General features: G+C 42.9%; 1 protein-coding gene across 4 annotated transcripts in view; it reads right to left on the bottom strand.

Annotated features, from left to right (window-relative positions):
• Positions 1–970: 970 nt before the first annotated feature.
• LOC147451696 (protein ARV 2-like) overlaps positions 971–18,021 on the bottom strand; it is a 58,704-nt gene continuing 41,653 nt past the window's right edge. Inside the window, exons 3-10 of one of the 4 annotated variants that reach the window (XM_086517585.1) lie at positions 13,352–13,441; positions 13,212–13,257; positions 13,028–13,110; positions 12,860–12,957; positions 1,809–1,875; positions 1,613–1,688; positions 1,469–1,529; positions 971–1,350 (exon numbers count right to left, since the gene is read on the bottom strand). In XM_086517585.1, coding sequence (XP_086373711.1) covers positions 1,146–1,350; positions 1,469–1,529; positions 1,613–1,688; positions 1,809–1,875; positions 12,860–12,957; positions 13,028–13,110; positions 13,212–13,257; positions 13,352–13,441 — 726 coding nt within the window. In that variant the 3' untranslated portion in view covers positions 971–1,145. Of the gene's footprint in view, positions 1,351–1,395; positions 1,530–1,612; positions 1,689–1,808; positions 1,876–12,859; positions 12,958–13,027; positions 13,111–13,211; positions 13,258–13,351; positions 13,442–18,021 lie in introns of all 4 variants that reach the window. The other 3 variants (XM_086517587.1, XM_086517588.1, XM_086517586.1) reach the window with 3 other exon arrangements.

The raw sequence follows: 18,021 nt of genomic DNA, 5'->3' as shown, positions 1-18,021 counted from the left end.
AACTACAAAAAAGGTACATTTTTTGCATCCTGCAGACCTATCATCAATGTTTCTATGTGTGCACTCATCATTATATTTATAAGGCTTCCACTTTACACAATTTGGTTCCTTACTTCCATATTTAGGCATAGAAAGCATCAAAAGTATCATCACGTGTCTTCCTAAGACAATTTGGAACACACCTATGAAGTACAAAAAATGCACGGATGAAAAATTTGGCTTCCACAATGTGGCCTTCTACATGGCATAAAAACCTATCAAGTCGGTGCCAAATTGGAATTGCACACTTATACTTGGACCTAAGCTTAAAGTGTACCACATTTGTGAAATTAAGCAATTTGAAGACAGCATAGTATTAACTCAAAATGAGTGCCATTCTAGTGAGATGGAAAATCACTTCCACCTTTGTGTTGTTTGTTATTTAGGGTATTAGGTGCCCCAAAACTAAAGAAAGAAGAGCAACATAGTGAAAACTCCATAAACACACTCAAAATTGCCTTTTGGTTACAAGGACACTTCCAAATTTTTCATCAAAATGTGAATTTTAGTAGCGGTTCATACAACAAACTTCAAATATTCATTTAGTGGATAATATTCTCACAAAAATCACTCTTTTCAATATATCTCACATTATACAATGAAGAAGACCGTGTTCGTCACCTTAAAGCTTGTGTCCCTTGTGATATGTCAATAACCGTCAAACAATAACACTAATGCCCGCTTTGCAAACCTTGGAAATGCAATAGTTAATTTGTGTGTGTGTGTGTGTGTGTGTGTGTGTGTGTGTGAGAGAGAGAGAGAGAGAGAGAGAGAGAGAGAGAGAGAATTCCTTCTCTATCACTAGCTATAACGGGTCATCCACTAACTATGCATTACTTTTAAGCATGCTATCAACACTAAGTATTTTTATGTGGTCTACCATCTAGACGAGTGCAGTGACGGAGGACAAAAATAAAACTCAAGAGCGAAAGAACAGTAAAAACTGCAACGAGAGCTGCTTTGTCATACAATGTAAGGCGTTGCATGTTCGAACGCATAAACCTTGTACAAAAGAAAGTTGCAAAATTTCCTACATGTGAAATCTTTCATGAGTGGGTCATCAATCATGGATGAGTGCAAAACACAAAATATGATGCTCCAATAGGTTATAAGGTTGATGGCATGATTGCCACCTCAACTATAAGGGAGACACTTAAGACACCTTCATATGAGAGAAAATGCTGTCTTTGTAAGGGTGTCTTGTACAAGCATTGAGGATCAATGTATGATTGAGAGAGGAGGCAACGAAGGAAGTTTCTCTTTGTTGGCCACCAAGTCCCTGCAATCAGCATGCAGTGACTCTCAAGAAACCTGTATTTGTTTTTGTATAAACATTTTGAAAAATTTTAGGCCTACCCTGTGATGCAACCTAATTTGGCTGCAACAGAAGACATTCCATCATCATCATGACAAGGTTACCACACCTAACCTTGCCAATGCCCCTAGTGCTATGATTGTTGCAGCAATCGGAGTCGACTCATTCATGATAACTGCAAAAAGAAAACCCACAGATGCATTTTTTACCCACGAGTGAAAGGTAACAGGACCTCCAAATTCTTATGCAAATCCCCACCTTTAAAAGCAACCGTGTTCGACGAGAGCACAAACATTTCAACTATGTGCACCATAAAAGGAGAGAAATCCCAAACCTGCAAAATCCGGAATCCCAATAGCTTGACACAAAGCACTAACCATTCTTTTCCCTAGAGAGACTAATAATAGATGAAGGGTAGCACTAGTTGGAAACAAAAGCTCTCTTTCCTTTATACCATCATGGAAAACGTGAACAACTTGAAGTAGCTAGAGAGAAGCAAAGCAAGTAACAAATCTACCCACCTGCAAGATGCAAGAGGCAAAACAAATTACAAGAGATGCAGCAGACATACCCAGCTAAACTAAAGCACTAATTTTGCAATCATGTTTGAGTACTGAAAGTAGTGTGGTAAATTTTGTTTCCTGACAGAAACAGCCTCCTAACAAACCTATAATAAGTATACCTCATGGAATATGAATAAGCAAATAATCTGAATAGAACTGGCCTGGGTTTCAGATAATAAAGATTGACCAACTATGCAAGTAAATCACATATCACGCCCATATAAACAGATCCTCCTTGCTTTAATCATGTTTATTTAAGCCGTCAAAGGACTTTTGAGGCAATGGCACAAGAAACATTTTGTGTGTTTCTTCGTTTTGTTGTTTTGAGGGTTTTTGTTTCATTCCATTTGGAAAATGTGCAGATGAAACACAGAAAAAATTGTTACAATGTGTCTTGATGCTAATTTCTAAGTTTGTTACCCTATATAATGCTAGACTTGTGTTGTGTCTACCAAAGTATGTGTCTTGTATACAAAGTATGCTTTTCATTTGATTTCCTTGGTTTCTTCTTTTCCGTTACCTTGCAATGAGTTCCTTGCATTCCTTGATTTCATGAGTTCTCCGCATTGGTTTGTTTGTGTTTGCTCTCACAAGGTTTCTAGGTCAGGTTTGTAGAGGTGGTTATCAGAGCCTCCTTTACTCTCTTCTTAGAGGCCCCCCACCACCACCACCACCAAAAAAGCTCTGGTCCTCAGGAGCCAACTTAAGAAAGTGGACTCGTTTCTATCTTTGCTGATAGCTCCTTCTCAGCTCCAATGCAGTGCTTTGTTGCTCATCTTGTGGCACCCTCCTACAAGTTTCTTGGTGATGTTACTTGCCTCTTCTCCCTCATCTTCGTCATCCACTGCTCTCTCTCTCTTCTGTTTATCCATTGCCTTCTGCTGTCAGATCCTACTAGTCGGCAAGCAATGCCTAACGTTCGAGCTCTTGCCATTGTAGATGTTCCTTGTCCTTTTCACTGTTGGTGGCCTTTGGTGATTCAAGTTTTTGATATACAAAAGCGGAGTTTTTTTGGGTGGAAGTGCCTGTCTTTCAGAGACTACTGTCATCCTTGATCTCATAATAAGCAATGCAACAACAAATGTAATGCTCCCCTGTCTCAGGCCCTTACTGACATATCTGACGTGTCCGCTTCTCTTGAGGTGTACCTTTGTATCTTCCAGCCTCTATCTCTAGCTGATGTGATGAGGTACATATCTGTACTTCTCAAACCATGTAAGAGATGGTATCCATGTATCTCGGTCACACGATAAAGCCATCCTCCGTAGTGTGAAGAAAGTGCTTGTGATAGAAGGCTATCTTTGTCCCCAACTCCTTCCGAGGTGCAAGCCATGTCATCTTGGTATCCAATAGAACGAGATCCTGCCTGATGATCTTGGTAATGTAGGAGCGAAGAGATGGTGCGCCTATAGAGTACTTAAAGAAGGGTAGCTTATCCATGCTAAGCCATGAAGCTGAAGCCAAGATGACGTTTGTGCATACCAGCACGAGCTGTCACCCTTGCCGGCTAATTGTTGGGAGGATTCAAGAGCTAGTCGCGCATATCAATGGCGAGGGAGCTCCCATAGACTATGAATGCAGGACACACATTTGGTGAGAACCTCCACTACAATCGGTGCAGCCCCTAGTTCAGCCCTAATGATCTCATGTGGCACTGGTGCCTCGCACCTGATGATGACGTTTGTGCATACCAGCATGAGCTGTCACCCTTGCCGGCCAATTGTTGGGAGGATTCAAGAGCTAGTCGCGCATATCAATGGCGAGGGAGCTCACATAGACTATGAATGCAGGACACACATTTGGTGAGAACCTCCACTACAATCGGTGCAGCCCCTAGTTCAGCCCTAATGATCTCATGTGGCACTGATGCCTCGCACCTGATCATCCTGGATATTATGTGGAGACCAAAGGTCTCCCATCAGTCACCACTCATTATGCCTGCACTTTATGCTAGGGTCCCATTTTCGCACTCCATATAATGTTGTAGATGTAACCAAAGTGTCAAACAACAACTTAGTGCGAGGCCTCCTGAAATTGTACCTGGGAACACATCCTGTCAAGACCTCCTAATGCTGCATAGCCCCTTCTGAGTCTTGCATTGGCTGCTCCTTCCATAGAGAAGATGGGTTCATTGACCCTAAACACGTACAAGAGTTCACATGCTCTATCTCCTCATGCCCATAGAGAAACACTTGCGCTGATGCTTTCACCCACTAAGTTGTAGTATTAAACACCATGACCTTGGTTTTACCAAGATTCACTGAGAGATCACTGTCATGTGCATATGTATGCAGTACATCAAGATGTCTCTAAAGCCCTTGCGGCGAGTCAAAAATAAGCACAATATCATCTGCATACAATAGAAGGGGTGCCTGATAGAGGGGCTCCTCTGTCTCCTCTTGCAATATAATCTGAAATCTCATCAACGTAGAGGTGTAGGGGAGAGTGGCACCTGTGAAGTCTCTGGATAAGGGTCAGGTGTGTCTGGCATAGGAGGCTGGCCTGGCAGAGTGTACAAAGTAGCTGCATACTGTTCCCATGTGTCGCAAAATGTGATAGGTGTGATAGGAGAATGCTCTCTAAAAAGTCTCCATGCCTCTTTTGAGAGAAAATCTCTCAAGCTGAACTAAGAAAGCTCTCTTCTTTTGGGGTGTGAGACATCGAGAGAGTCTCTGAGATTCTATATGTGAAGTAGAACCAGGAGCCACCTTGCGCTATAAGCGAGTTCTCGTCTCATGGCACTCATCATCGTACCAGCTATTTTCCCACGGCCGGTGCTTTGAAGTTCGTTTAGGTTCAGTTTCTCTTGTCCACTCGGCCATTCTCTTCCAGTTGGTCATGCACTGATATCATCACTTGGTGACATTTCCCCCTCTTGAAAGAATTGTAATAGCCCTCGATTACAAAAGGACAAAAACTTTCTTCAGTAGACACCGACTCTTATGTACTCATGCACCAGACTCGACCAATCGAGCACTTCTACAAAGACATCAGCCACTGATCAATCATATTTCTGTCAAGGGTCTCAGATACAAATCCTGATCGTTGTAACCATTTAGCAATCACATCCAGACCACACTGATCTTTTTATGGATGTCCTTGATCTACTGAATCGGGTTACTATCAGATTCATATCTTTTCATTTCAAATTTCAATCAAGCAAACCATGTCCATGACCATCCCCTCAAGATAGTACATCCACATAGCATGCAATTCACAAATGACACACTGAGTTCACACTGAACATTCAAATCACATTCACATCACTACTTCCGTTGAGAACTTGGATGAGAATCATGATCAATCGGCAATGTATTTAGCAATCACATCTAGATCTGTCACAATCTCCACAGATGTCTCGATTGACTAAATCTTGTTACTATCATGTCCATCTCCTCTCTCCGAAAAACAAGACCGAAATGCTGTAGTCATTTTGTCTTTCAAACATGCACTCAAACACTAATCACATGAGAGAGCACATGTGACAGATTCATTTTGGGAATTCCCAGTTCAAAGTACTTCCTTCATAAAGTCATCCAACAGAATACTGTCAGCCCCATCAGTATCCTTGAAATCCATGGAAGTCAGTGACTTCATTCCATTTAGGTAATCTGTGACAAAGAAGTGGAGTAACTCCCCTCTTATGCACTCCTCCTGCACTAGATTCAACCCGCTGATCTCCGGGAACTCTTGGAATAGTCGAAGCTAGACCAAAAGCGTCAAGGTAAAGTTCCAAAACTGAGTATCTGCTAGGTCCTCCTCCATCCACTTCACATCCAATGCTCGATAATTCTCGACTAAGAACTGTCGTTCACTTTACCTTTCACTTTCCATTCCTTGTGAGCCAGTATCTATTCCAGAACGAGAATCTCCTTGTTCTCTTTCACTGCAGGTTGCTCCTCAGGCTCCTTACCCACTGGCACCTCACCTTTGAAAGGTTTCAACAGACTCACATGAAATGCATTGTGAATCTTCCAAGTATCTGGCAGCTTCAATCTGAAGGATACATCATTTATCTTCTCTTGAATTCGGAAAGGGTGATAGTATCGCATACTCAGCTTTGGAAAAAGCCACTCTTTGCCCTTTCGTTTCCTTAGGCGTGCCTTCTTAAACCGTAAAAGCACCTAATCATCTTCCTTCAGTTGTAAGTCGCGTCGATGCTTGTCTGATGTCTTCTTATGCCTTGCTTGAAACTTCTCGAGCCTCGCGCACCTTGGCAAAAGCAATATCCAGATCTAGATCATACTGATCTGCTTCAAAAATCTTATCCTAGGTGCGTAGAATAGGTGGAACCTTCTCAACACCCTTGATGATCTCAAATGGGGCCTTCTCGGTATGCACTGTGTTGTTGTAGGCAAACTTTACCACGAGCAAATACTTTTCCCACTCGACCTTTTGATCCGAAATATAGGACTTCAACAAGTCCCAAACCACTAAATTGGCTATCTCAGATTGCCCAATTGTCGAGAACTGCAACCGCGTGCCAATGTTCTCCCTGTTTGCCCCCCCAAAACAAACTAGTGAATCAAGGATCGTTGTCCGAAACAATGGACTCCGGCATACCATGTAATCAGAAAATCTATGAGACAAGCAGTTTAGCCAGAGAATCGGGCTTAATTGTCATTGGTGCAAAATCTGGATCTGTGGCGCACTAATCTACCATATCCTCAAAGCTGTGGTGATGAACTGCCGAAATAGCCAAAACCTAAGGCTTACAAGACAATGCATTCGCCACCACATTGAAAGTAAAATTGTCACCAAGTGTTTGCACCGATAGCTCTTTCGGAAACAAGAAATAGTGCAAACTCTGATGATCTGTGAACACTGTCAAATCAGCTCCAAGTAGAAAGTGTCGCCATTGAGTAAGAGCATGGATACTGCCAAAAGCTCCTTCTCATAAATCTGTGCAACCCGTTTTGGTTTGGAAAACGTTCGGCTAGACTACGACCCCAATGTACCTCAAATGGCTTTTGCAAGACTGGCAAAGCCAATACTGGGCCTGTTGTCAACTTCTCCTTGAGAGTCTTGAAGGTTGCAATCTTAGATGGTCCCCTATGCGAAAGGAACCCTATAGAGGAGAAGCAATCTCCAAAAATCTTCAAATGAACCGTCGGTAGTAGGAGCAAAAACCCAAAAAGTTTCGGACATTCTTCAAATCGGGCCAATCTCTGATGGTCTCCATCTTGGCGGGGTCCATTTTGACACCCTCCGCAGAGACTATGTGTCCCAAAAAGCGGATCTCGGGTAGAAAAACTCGCTCTTCTTCCCCTACACCACCAACCGATGTTGCCTCAGTACCTGGAAAAACATGTAACAGATGGTGTCTATGCTCTGTCTCACTCTTGGAGAAGACGATGATGTCGTCGAAAAAGGTGCCCACAAATGACCTATACTCTTTGAGAATCCTGTCCATCTACCTATTAAACATTACTGGAGTATTCGTGAGATTGAAAGGCATTACCAAATACTCATACAAGCCAAGAGACGTCCTGGATGTTGTCTTATACACTTCCCCTAGAGCAAATTCCGATTTGATGATAACTACACTAAAGCAAGTAGAACCATGAAGTAGGTCTAGTATATCATCGATCCTCAGAATAGGGAATCTGTTCTTGATGGTGATTTTATTGAGCGCTCTAAAGTCAATGCACATTCTCCAAGATCTATCTTTCTTTAGAATCGACAGCACTGGCAAACAATTAGGTGATGTACTGGGCGGAATGAGACCCTTCTCTAGAAGCTCTTTCATTGGGTTCATAATTTTCCTGTTTCTCCTCTAATGACCATCTGATTCTCGTACTGCTCCGGAACCCTGTGATGATTTGTCATCCGACTCCTCCGATTCATTCTCTTTATCGGAAGACTTTTGCCCGGATGAGGTGGATATTGTCCTGTCTAAGTTAATGAGTCGGCATGCATCCCAAATCGTTGCTTAGCATGTCCCATAAGTCTCTGAAAAGAGTCAAACTCCTGGTACAGACAATGCTCTCAAATCTCATTTGGCAAACCACAGCAAAACCAGTCAATCTGGTCTCCCAAATGATGCCAAGTTGTGATGGCATTTCTTTCATATTCGTCTGATATCCAAATTGACGTGAAAATTCTCTTGAATTTTACCCACGTCGTAGGTGTTTCTCTGCATAACAGCAAAGTGGATCAACATGTTCGTGCAATATCTTTCAAGTAAGATGCCACCCTTCGCACCTTGGAGTGTTTCGTGAACCAACTCCTGAGAAGGCGACGTCAAACTGATGTACAAACTCAAGGGTTCGAAGGGTGTCCTGGTAGCCTGAAAACGTCTCAAACCTAACGGTCTAGCCCCCTTCCTTGAACTCCTTGGTCTTCTTGCTCATATACTCACTGTCAAAAGAGGACGAGCTCTCCTCCTCCGAACTGCTAGATGGCCTTCCCTGCCTGCTAGACTTTTTCAAAAATCTGTTTTTCTTGCTTTTTCTCCGCTTCTTCCGCCATTTCTCATCCTCTCTGGAGCTAGAGGACAACAAACTGTCGGTCTTCGGAACTCTCTAAAGACGAAGAAAAATATGAGTCATACATACTCCAAACGACCACGCTTCTCAGATCTGCTAACCATCGACTTCCGGCCCAAATAACTGGGGAAATCGCCGATTTCCTCTTCTTTCAAGAGTGCTTCAAGTCTTTCATTAACTGGTTCATCTCCTGGTCAAGAGCTTTTTCTAGCTCTTTCTACAAGTACAGCTTCCGCTTTTCTACACTCGTCTGTCCTTTTAGCTTTTTTCCCGACTTAGAATCAATGGCCTCATGCCATCTCGAGTGAATCTCGTCAATCGGGTGATTCGCCAGGTGTTTTGCAAATCTCGGGTCTCTGAAGTACTTGATCAGTCTTTTCACACGTGTCATGTCACAGGGACGGGCACCACGAGCCAATGGAAAAGAACAGACTGAACAAAATTTAGCACTTCGATAACGACTGAGCAAAAAGAATAGACAACATGAGATGGGGAGTGGCGGAATTCCACCCCATGGCCCCAAACCTTGGCGCCCATTTCGGTAATCCTTTATATTGCTTGAACTCGGTACAATGTCGATACTCCACCCTTTGCACCTTCGTACTGAAGTGTGCCAGAGAATGAGCCCGCTGCACATATTTGAAGACCCTTGGCCCATGAAAAGCAGTTACACTAAAAGCATCAAACTCAAAAGCATCTGGTTTCAAAAAGCATCTTGCCCAAAAGCTGCCAGTGCAAACTATGGAAATTTGTACGATATGCCACGTCAGCAGTCAACATAAAACGCAAAAATCCGTACAGGCTGCCACGTTAGCAATCAACGCAAAATTCAGAAATTCGTACAACAGTGCCACGTCATCATCTCGCTACGCAAGAGATTGTGAGTGTGTGTGCGCGGTTTTGCTTTCTTTTTATGCCTTTAGGTCCTTGGGTCCCATCGGACGGGGTCCCATAAATTGGTGGGAACTCTTCTTTTTAAAAAAATAGGCCACTCGGCAAGACTTTGCAAGTTGGTAAAACTTCTTCTATTACTTCTTCTAGGGTTTAGGCCCTCGATCGGGATCTACAAGTTGGCTCCGTTCTTCAGTGGCTTGACACGTCAACAGTTTGTGACATCCCCCCTTCTTGAAAGAAAGTAATCGTCCGCGATTACAACATATCTGCAAACAACTCAAGTTAGCTCAAAAATTTCCGAGGGTCATTCCGAGGTACAATCAGTTTTCTCATTCCAAATCGGAGCTCTTGATTTCCTAGGTCGTTGGCTTCCCAGAAGAATCTCATCCAATAAGGAGTCTCATTCCAGATTGGAACTCTTGACATCTTGGGTCGTTGGTTTTCCAGAAGTATCTCATCCAATAAGGAGTCTCATTCCAAATCGGAACTCTTGATATCCTAGGTCGTTGGTTTCCCAGAAGTATCTCATCCAATAAGGAATATTCAGTGGTTAGCATATCACAAAGCAACACAAATGCTCACATATGCATGTTACAAGACATAGAAACATAAAGTCACCGATGAACACTCCCCTTGCAAATAACCATCCAAGTTCGGGCCATGAGTTGTTGAACGACTCCCTCATTACTCCTCCCGCATAACCTAAAAAGGTCCGGGCCAGGAGATGTAGAAGCCTTTTACGACCAAACACCCCCCAAACCGCAACCTGCATCGTTTGGAGGTGTTGAGAGTAACCACTGCTCAGACTTCTTAATACTCCCCCCGTAAATAACCATCAGGTCCAGGACATGAGTAACAACAACACTTTTCAAACATTCAATACTCCCCCTGTAAATAACCACAAGGGTCTCGGCCATGAGTATGTGTAACTATTCTCAAACATCATTTCACTACTCCACTCGGGAGTACCAATTTTTGAAACCAGAGTCAAACAGTTCAAATTGGCACCAAGACTGGTTTAAAACAGACCATACATTTCAAACAAATTCCAAACAAGATCCCCAAACAAGTTCTCAAACAAAACTCAAACTTAAAAAGCAATCTCCAAATCGGTCGAGCTCGAAAAGACGACCAGAGTCAAACAGTTCAAATCGGCACCAAGACTGGTTTAAAACAGATACCATTCATTTCAAACAAATTCCAAACATTTCAAACAAATTCCAAACAGGATCACCAAACAAGTTCTCAAACAGAACTCAAACTTAAAAAGCAATCTCGACATCGATCGAGCTCGAAAAGACGACTTGCTTCCCATCCTGAAACCTGCACCAAGATTAGGATAATATTTCTTTCATAAGGTCGTAGTCGACTACAGCATGGTCCATAAGCGCTTGAATAGTCGAAACAAGCCTCAATAGACAGTGTTCCTATGGCGGTGATGGTAACCCCAAGATATATGAATCACACTGGACCTCCAAGGTTATCAGCGACAGAAGAGACACCTATTGAGAGATGTCGAGAAATTTCAACTTTTAATCTGCTAGGGTTTCTGTGGCAAGCATTTCAGGATACCCCACTCTGCTAGAAGTTACTCTGAAAGCATGTAACTTCAGGCAAAATTTTTATTGAAAGCTTGCCAAGTCCTTGGAGTATGCGGCTCGGTAGCTATAGACATCCACCACTGCATGGCACTGCCTTTGAGGAAAACAGTGGCTTGAAAAAAGACAAAAAATCTGAACCTTCTCGTGTAAGTGATCTTTATGGTTTATGCCTTGCAAGACAGAACGATGAAGACGGGAGCGCGCCCAACGTACAGCAGTGCCACGTCATCAGCTCGCCACGCAAGAGACTGTGAGTGTGTGTGTGTGTGTGTGTGGTTCTTCTTTATTTTAACGCCTTTAGGTCCCTTGTGCCCCATCGAACGGGGTCCCATAAATTGGTGGAACTCTTCTTTTTAAAAAACTAGGCCACTCGGCAAGACTTTACAAGTTGGTAAAACTTCTTCTGCAACTACTTCTAGGGTTTAGGCCCTCAGCCAGGATTTGCACATTGGCTCTGTTCTTCAATGGCTTGACACGTCAGCAGTTTGTGACATGTCTACCTGCAATTGACACTTGTACTCCGCTATGGCAAACTTCTCCGCCGCAAATTTGCCCAGATCTTCATTCTTTTCTTCAATTCCAGTGCCAGATTTCAACTTTTCTTCGCCTCCCCCATTGAGAGGTGCTATCTTTATCAGATTCTCCAAGAGAACCCATGAGTAATCAAGGGTTCTTTATGGCTTATGCCCTTTAAGACAGAGCGATGAAGACAGGAGCGCGCTCGATGCGCGATGGATGAAGGGTGGGAGTAGCTAATAAGTCCGGGTCGGGACACACAGATTCTTTCACAAAAATCTGTGTGCGCTACAAAAGGAATCGGATCCTCTGTAGAAGAAGAATCCTCCTGAGCCTTGATACCACTAGAATAGGCTTGGACACTCCAAGCGAGAAATCAATAGCAACCACACGAACAGAAACTTCAAAATCACTGAACTTTGAGAGAGAGAGAGAGAGAGTCGACACGGCACGGTGGAGTTCCGCGCCCAGAAGCATTGGCCCAAAGACTGGCGCCTCTTTCGGTATTTCTTTATTTATTGATCACAACAAGGTACAACTCTCGAGGGTCCTCTGCTCTCAGACTCTGCGTCCACATGCTCTACACAGTGAGGCCCCGAGGGCTCTTATAAACTTTACAAGGGATGCCCAAAAGCAAAGCCCCAAAAGCAATCAGCTCAAAAGCACTGAACCTCAAAAGCATCTGCTCTCAAAAGCTCCTCCAAAAGCGGCCAGCAGCCAGCAACACAATGTGGAAATCCGTACAATTTGCCACGTCAGCACCAGCATCGCAATTTAGGAAAATCCGTACAATGTGCCACGTCAGCAATTATGTACACCCTGCCATGTCAGCATGCTAGCGCAATTTTCGGACATCGCTTCTAGAGGCCAAGGTTTTGGTATTTAGAGTTTCAGGCCCCAGGGCCAGTGCTCTGAAGTTCATTTAAGTTCAGTTTCTCTTGTCCACTCGGTCATTCTCTTTCAGTTGGTCATGCCACGTCATCACTTTATGACACGCATCCAGCTTTTCTTGTTTGTGTGTTTGGATGATGCTTGTGTGCCTGTGTGGTGGGATGTGTGGTTGCCTGTTGTTGCATGTGCCTGTTTGCTCTTATTTCTTTGGTTTTGGGACAGTATTTGGATTTTGGGGGTGTGGTGTTGGTTGAGATGGTTCGGGTGGTGTGGTAGGTCTTTCTCTCCTCAAGAATAGATTTTCACCGTGTTGTCTTACTGGATTGAAGATTTTAATGCAGGTTGGGTGATGGCTTCTCCCTCGGGCTCTTCCTTTGACTTGACCCCAGGGGGACCCTGTACCCTGGGGCCTGCTGGCAGCCCGACTACTAGTAAGAGAACTTCCTTGCTGTTGCTATCCTATAATAAAATATCAGCACAGAACAATTTTCTTTAAGGTTGAAACTTCACACAGAACACAGTTGGTGATGCAAGCCCAGAGAAGCCACTTACCTAAGCTTTGGATGTGAACGAGTTCGCAAGATGACTACTGCAGCCACTAATATTGTTGAGAAGTAAATAAGATTTTGCACCAACACTTGTCCAATAAGCTGCAAGTCACAAAGCTAAGCAAATTCCAAAGGAACAAACAACATGAGAAGGAGAAAAAAACTAAAATACCTTTCCAGCAGTAGAAACAAAAGCTGGCAAGCTATCCCATTTGATTGTGCCCACCTTCCCTGCACTGGTCAGTGATTGTCTACCTACGTGAATGATTCGTCAAGAAACACTTCTCCACAGTCACATCACTGAATCACGAAGTCTCCTAGCTGCGCTTTTGTTTAAAACATTCTATGTAGGATACAAGAGTCCAGTAGCAGGAAAAGTAGGCATGTTTTCCAAACCAGGTCCTGAGCATCACAAAGAGTACAAGAATGCTTTTGAGAAATTAGGCGACAACCGTCAACAGAATGCTGATGATCTATGCAAAAGAGTCATTCTTGCCTTCATGTTAAGCTTGTAAAGAATGGGATAGTTGAAAAATAAATGGCGATATACTTCTGACTTGTGGAGTATTAAATCGATGAGAATAATCTGTGCATGAAAAGAGTTGCATGAACGACAAAGCATACGCTTCAGTCTAAAAATAAACAACACCATGGAGAAAATGAAAATGTAAAGAATTGTTCAAAATTTGCCCTGCGGACACCCAAGCACTTAGCAGAGCTACCTGGCAAGTACTGATGTGATGTACCCAATGCATTGACAAGTTTTGAACTGAATGAAACACTACAAGTCCGGCACCTAAAGCTACAAGATGAACCTGAGAAGCTTAGACATTGACAAAGTGTTTTGAGTACAAGGCCTCTTCTAGATTGATCGCACACATGAGGGTATCTGATAAGTAAGCATGTCAGCTATGTATAAAAGTAGTTCAAAGGTAGGACGCTCATTTACTAAAATTTGGTACAAAAGTTGCTTTATCAACATCAAAGAATATATTATTTAAAAAAAACATTTTTCTGTTAAGAATTATTAAAAAAACATTTGAATAGCCAACAGGTACTTCTTCAAATAGTCAAAAGAGTTCATGTACACCTTGTTGGGTTAAAGGCCTAAATAACCCCTTTTTGTACATTTTTATACTTTGTCCAGGTTCATATTGAACTTGGACACATTTTTTAAAGGTCACTTATAATAAAAGTGGGAAAACCCAAAACTCACTTATTGAGTTTTCCCCAAAAACGTGAGCTCTCTCTCTCTCCCTCTTCGTTTTGCTAGCGCTTCCTCTCCTGCTGGCTTTCGCCATCCCTCTCTGCACACACACTGCACATCTTCGCGTGCTCTATCACTTGCACACACCGCCGCGCGCTCATCAACTGGTATCAGAGCCAGATTAGGGTTTCAGAAGCTTTGCGCAGGTGGCTGGACAGGAGGCGAAAGGCTTCTCTCGCGTCAAATTTCCGCTTTCATCGCGAAGCCCCTTGCTTCCGGTGTCACCTAGGGTGATTAGGGTTCCCAAAACAGTCTAAAACAGGCTGAAATTATGTCAAAACAGGTAAAAACCAGAAAATTACAGGTCAAAACAGCAAAACGCAGGTGTTCTAAATCGATTCCCGTGAATGCCCCTTGCTTTTCCCACTCAAAACAGATCCATTTGATGCAAATTGATGCGCCAAAACAGTAAATTTGCAGAAAATTCAGAATTGGACTGTTTTTATGTACACAAATTGAGGTTTATGTACGCCTTTTGTGGGTTTATGCAAGTACGCATTGGGGATACTTGTTAATTGCTGAAATTTTCAGCACATTGTATGCAACGTGCTGTACATTGTGATCACTGGAAATTTTCAGATTTTGTGTAGACACTTTCTGCTGCATTTTTATCCGTGCAAATGGCCTCTACTTCCTCGTCGTTTGATGCCAAGAGCTTGATGGAAATCAAGCGATTTGACGGTACAGGTTTCGACCTATGGCAGGACAGGATACAGGGGATTTTGTTCCTCAAGGATTGTGAGGATGCTCTTTTGGCTGTAAAGCTTGAGGATATGCCGGATGAGGATTGGGCCAAGCTCAACAAGAGGGCAAAGGCCTACATCAAAATGGCTGTGACCTGTGACTGATGACATTCTGGTGGACATAAAGGGCTTGGACATTGCACATGCAATTTGGCATAAGTTGAAGGCCACTTATGAGAATGCCACCCCTGTGAATCAGGTGCATTTGATGCACAAACTGGTGAACATGATGCTTGATGAAACCAAATCGGCTTCTGAGCACTTAAGTACTTTCACTAGTATTATGAGTCAGCTACAGGATACTGGGCTTCAACCTTTTGATGACAAGTTGAAAGCCATATTTTTGTTGATGACTTTGCCAGACTCTTGGGAAACGCTTGTGGTTTCTTTGAGTAATAGCCCCAGCCTCCCATATGATGGAGTGCGAGGCTCCATCTTAAATGAGGAAATTAGACGCAAGTCTAGTGGTGGGTAAGGTGGCAATTCTGCTTACAATGCGAGAGGCAGAAGTCAGAAGCAAAATACAGGTACCAAGACTCAAAACAGGAGCAAAAGCAAGTCTAGGGATAAGGATGTGACTTGTTACCAGTGTGGCAGAAAAGGCCATAAGAAGCCAGATTGCAGGTATTTCAAGAAAGAGCAGGAAAGAAAGAAGGAATCACAGGAGAAGAAGAAGACAAAGGATAAGAAAGGGGAAAAATCAGCAGGTACCTCCTCCAAGGATTCGGAGACTGTCAATGTATCCTCTAGTGTGGTTATCACAGAGTTATCCGATAGTGAGGAGATCTTGGTTGCAGCTTCATGCCCCTCAGATTTTGTTGTAGCAAATGCAGAAGACATGATTATCTCACATAGAGATGTCATTGATGCATTGCTAAGTGCAAATGATGGCCTTACACAATCTTGGATAGTAGACTCGGGTGCCTCATTTCATGTGACTCCATCCGTGGAGTGTTTTGCTTCTATCATGCAGGCAAGTATGGCAAGGTTTACCTTGGGGATAACCATGCTTGTTACATTGAAGGAATGGGCACTGTGCGCTTGGCATTAAACAATGGCCAAGAGTTTATGCTTAAAGATGTAAGGTATGTACCAGGCATCAAGAAGAGTCTATTGTCTGTTGGCCAGATGGATGCACAGGGTTATACAACCATTTTTGCTGGGGATTCATGGAAGTTGCTTAAGGGATCAATGCTCATTGTCAAGGGATGCAAGAGTGGTACATTGTACTATTTACATGGCAAAGCTTTGCCTGGCAAGTTTCTTGCAGTGGCCGAAGTTGCTTCTCATTTGGAGTTGTGGCACAAAAGACTTGGCCATATGAGCAAGAAGGGACTTGATGTGCTCTCCTCTTTGAAGAGGGTTGATGTAAAGGGCACCAAGTTAGATTTTTGTAATGACTGTTTGTATGGTAAACAAAAGAAGTCTTCTTATTATTCTAGTGTCTCGCGCAAAGCTAATGCTCTTGATTTAATTCACTCCGATGTATGTTCAATGCCTGTTAAGTCTTTTGGTGGTGCATCATGCTTTGTTACATTCATTGATGATTGCACTAGGAAAGGCTGGGCATATTTGTTAAAGAATAAGAGTGAGACATTTAATGCATTTAAGAGGTTTTATGCTTTTGTGACCACGCAAAAGGGTAGTAAGCTTAAATGTCTGAGATCTGACAATGGGGGGAGTACACATCTGCTGAATTTCAGCGTTATTGCAAGAATATGGGATTAAAAGGGAGTTGACAGCCCCTTATAATCCATCTTCTAATGGTGTGGCTGAGAGGTATAACCGTACTTTATGTGAGAGTGCGTTGCATGTTGTCCACGGCTAATCTCCCTCATGGGTTTTGGGGAGAGGCTTTGAAAACTGCAGTTCGTGTATGCAATCGCTCTCCTAACAGTACGCTGAAAAATGACATTCCAGAGGAGGTTTGGTCTGGCAAACCTGCCTCTTATGATCATTTGAGAGTGTTTGGCTGCGAGGCTTTTGTCCATGTTCGTAATGACTTGAGGACAAAGCTAGATGCCAAGTCCATCCAAGGACTCTTCCTAGGTTATGGGGAAGAGGGTGAAATGGGCTACAGGATATGGTTGCCTCAGTTTAAGAGGGTTGTACGCAGCCGAGATGTAGTGTTCAATGAGGCTAAATTGCTGAAAAATGCTACATCTTATGAAATTGACAAGAAATCGGTCAAATTTCAGCCTCTCTTGCCACGTATTGATGTTGAAAAAGAGCCTCAGGATGCATTACCGCAAGCTGAAATTGATAATCAGCCAGTTAACCTTGAGCCAGAAGAGGTAGGACATGATTTAGATGCTCCAAATGAGGATGGACAACCACCTGTCATGGCTAAAAATGATTTTCAGCAGCATGAGCATGTTGAAAATGAGTTGCCTCCTGATGTAGAACCTATGCCTGAGAATGTAGATCATTGGGTACGCAGGTCTACTCATGTCAGAAGGTTGATACAACGCTTTGACCCCTATTTGCATCATGTTATGTTGACAGATGAGGGTGAGCCTCTTACATATAAAGAGGCAAAATCATGTGAGTTAAGCAGTAAGTGGGAGCTTGCGATGCAAGAGGAAATCAAATCTTTGCATGCAAACAATACTTGGGATCTTGTGCCATTGCCTAAAGGAAGAAAAGCTCTTCCTAACAAATGGGTTTACAAGGTCAAATGTGTTAATGGAAAGCCCAAGTATAAAGCAAGGTTAGGGTATGCACAGAAAGAGGGGATTGACTTTCAAGAGATCTTTTCTCTTGTTGTAAAGCTTACGACATTGCGTGTCCTTTTTGCTCTCGCTGCAGTGCTTGACTTAGAATTGAATCAAATGGATGTAAAAACAGCTTTTCTTCATGGTGACATTGATGAAGATATCTACATGAAGCAACCTGAGGGTTTTGTAGTACCTGATAGAAAGGAACTTGTATGAAAACTAAGAAGGGCACTGTATGGTTTGAGGCAGTCATCACGTCAGTGGTACAAAAAGTTTGATACTTTTATGCTATCTCGAGGCTTTAAACGCAGTCATTCAGACCATTGTTTGTATACAAAGAAGGATAATGATGGCAGTCCTATAATCCTTGTGCTATATGTAGATGATATGTTGATTGCTGGGAAGCATAAGTCTACCATTGATGCTCTTAAACGTCACC

Source organism: Adiantum capillus-veneris, chromosome 8 (genome assembly GCF_014529385.1).
Source record: "Adiantum capillus-veneris isolate H3 chromosome 8, ASM1452938v2, whole genome shotgun sequence".
Taxonomy (NCBI): Eukaryota; Viridiplantae; Streptophyta; class Polypodiopsida; order Polypodiales; family Pteridaceae; genus Adiantum; species Adiantum capillus-veneris.
This window is presented reverse-complemented; position numbering and strand designations above follow the sequence as displayed.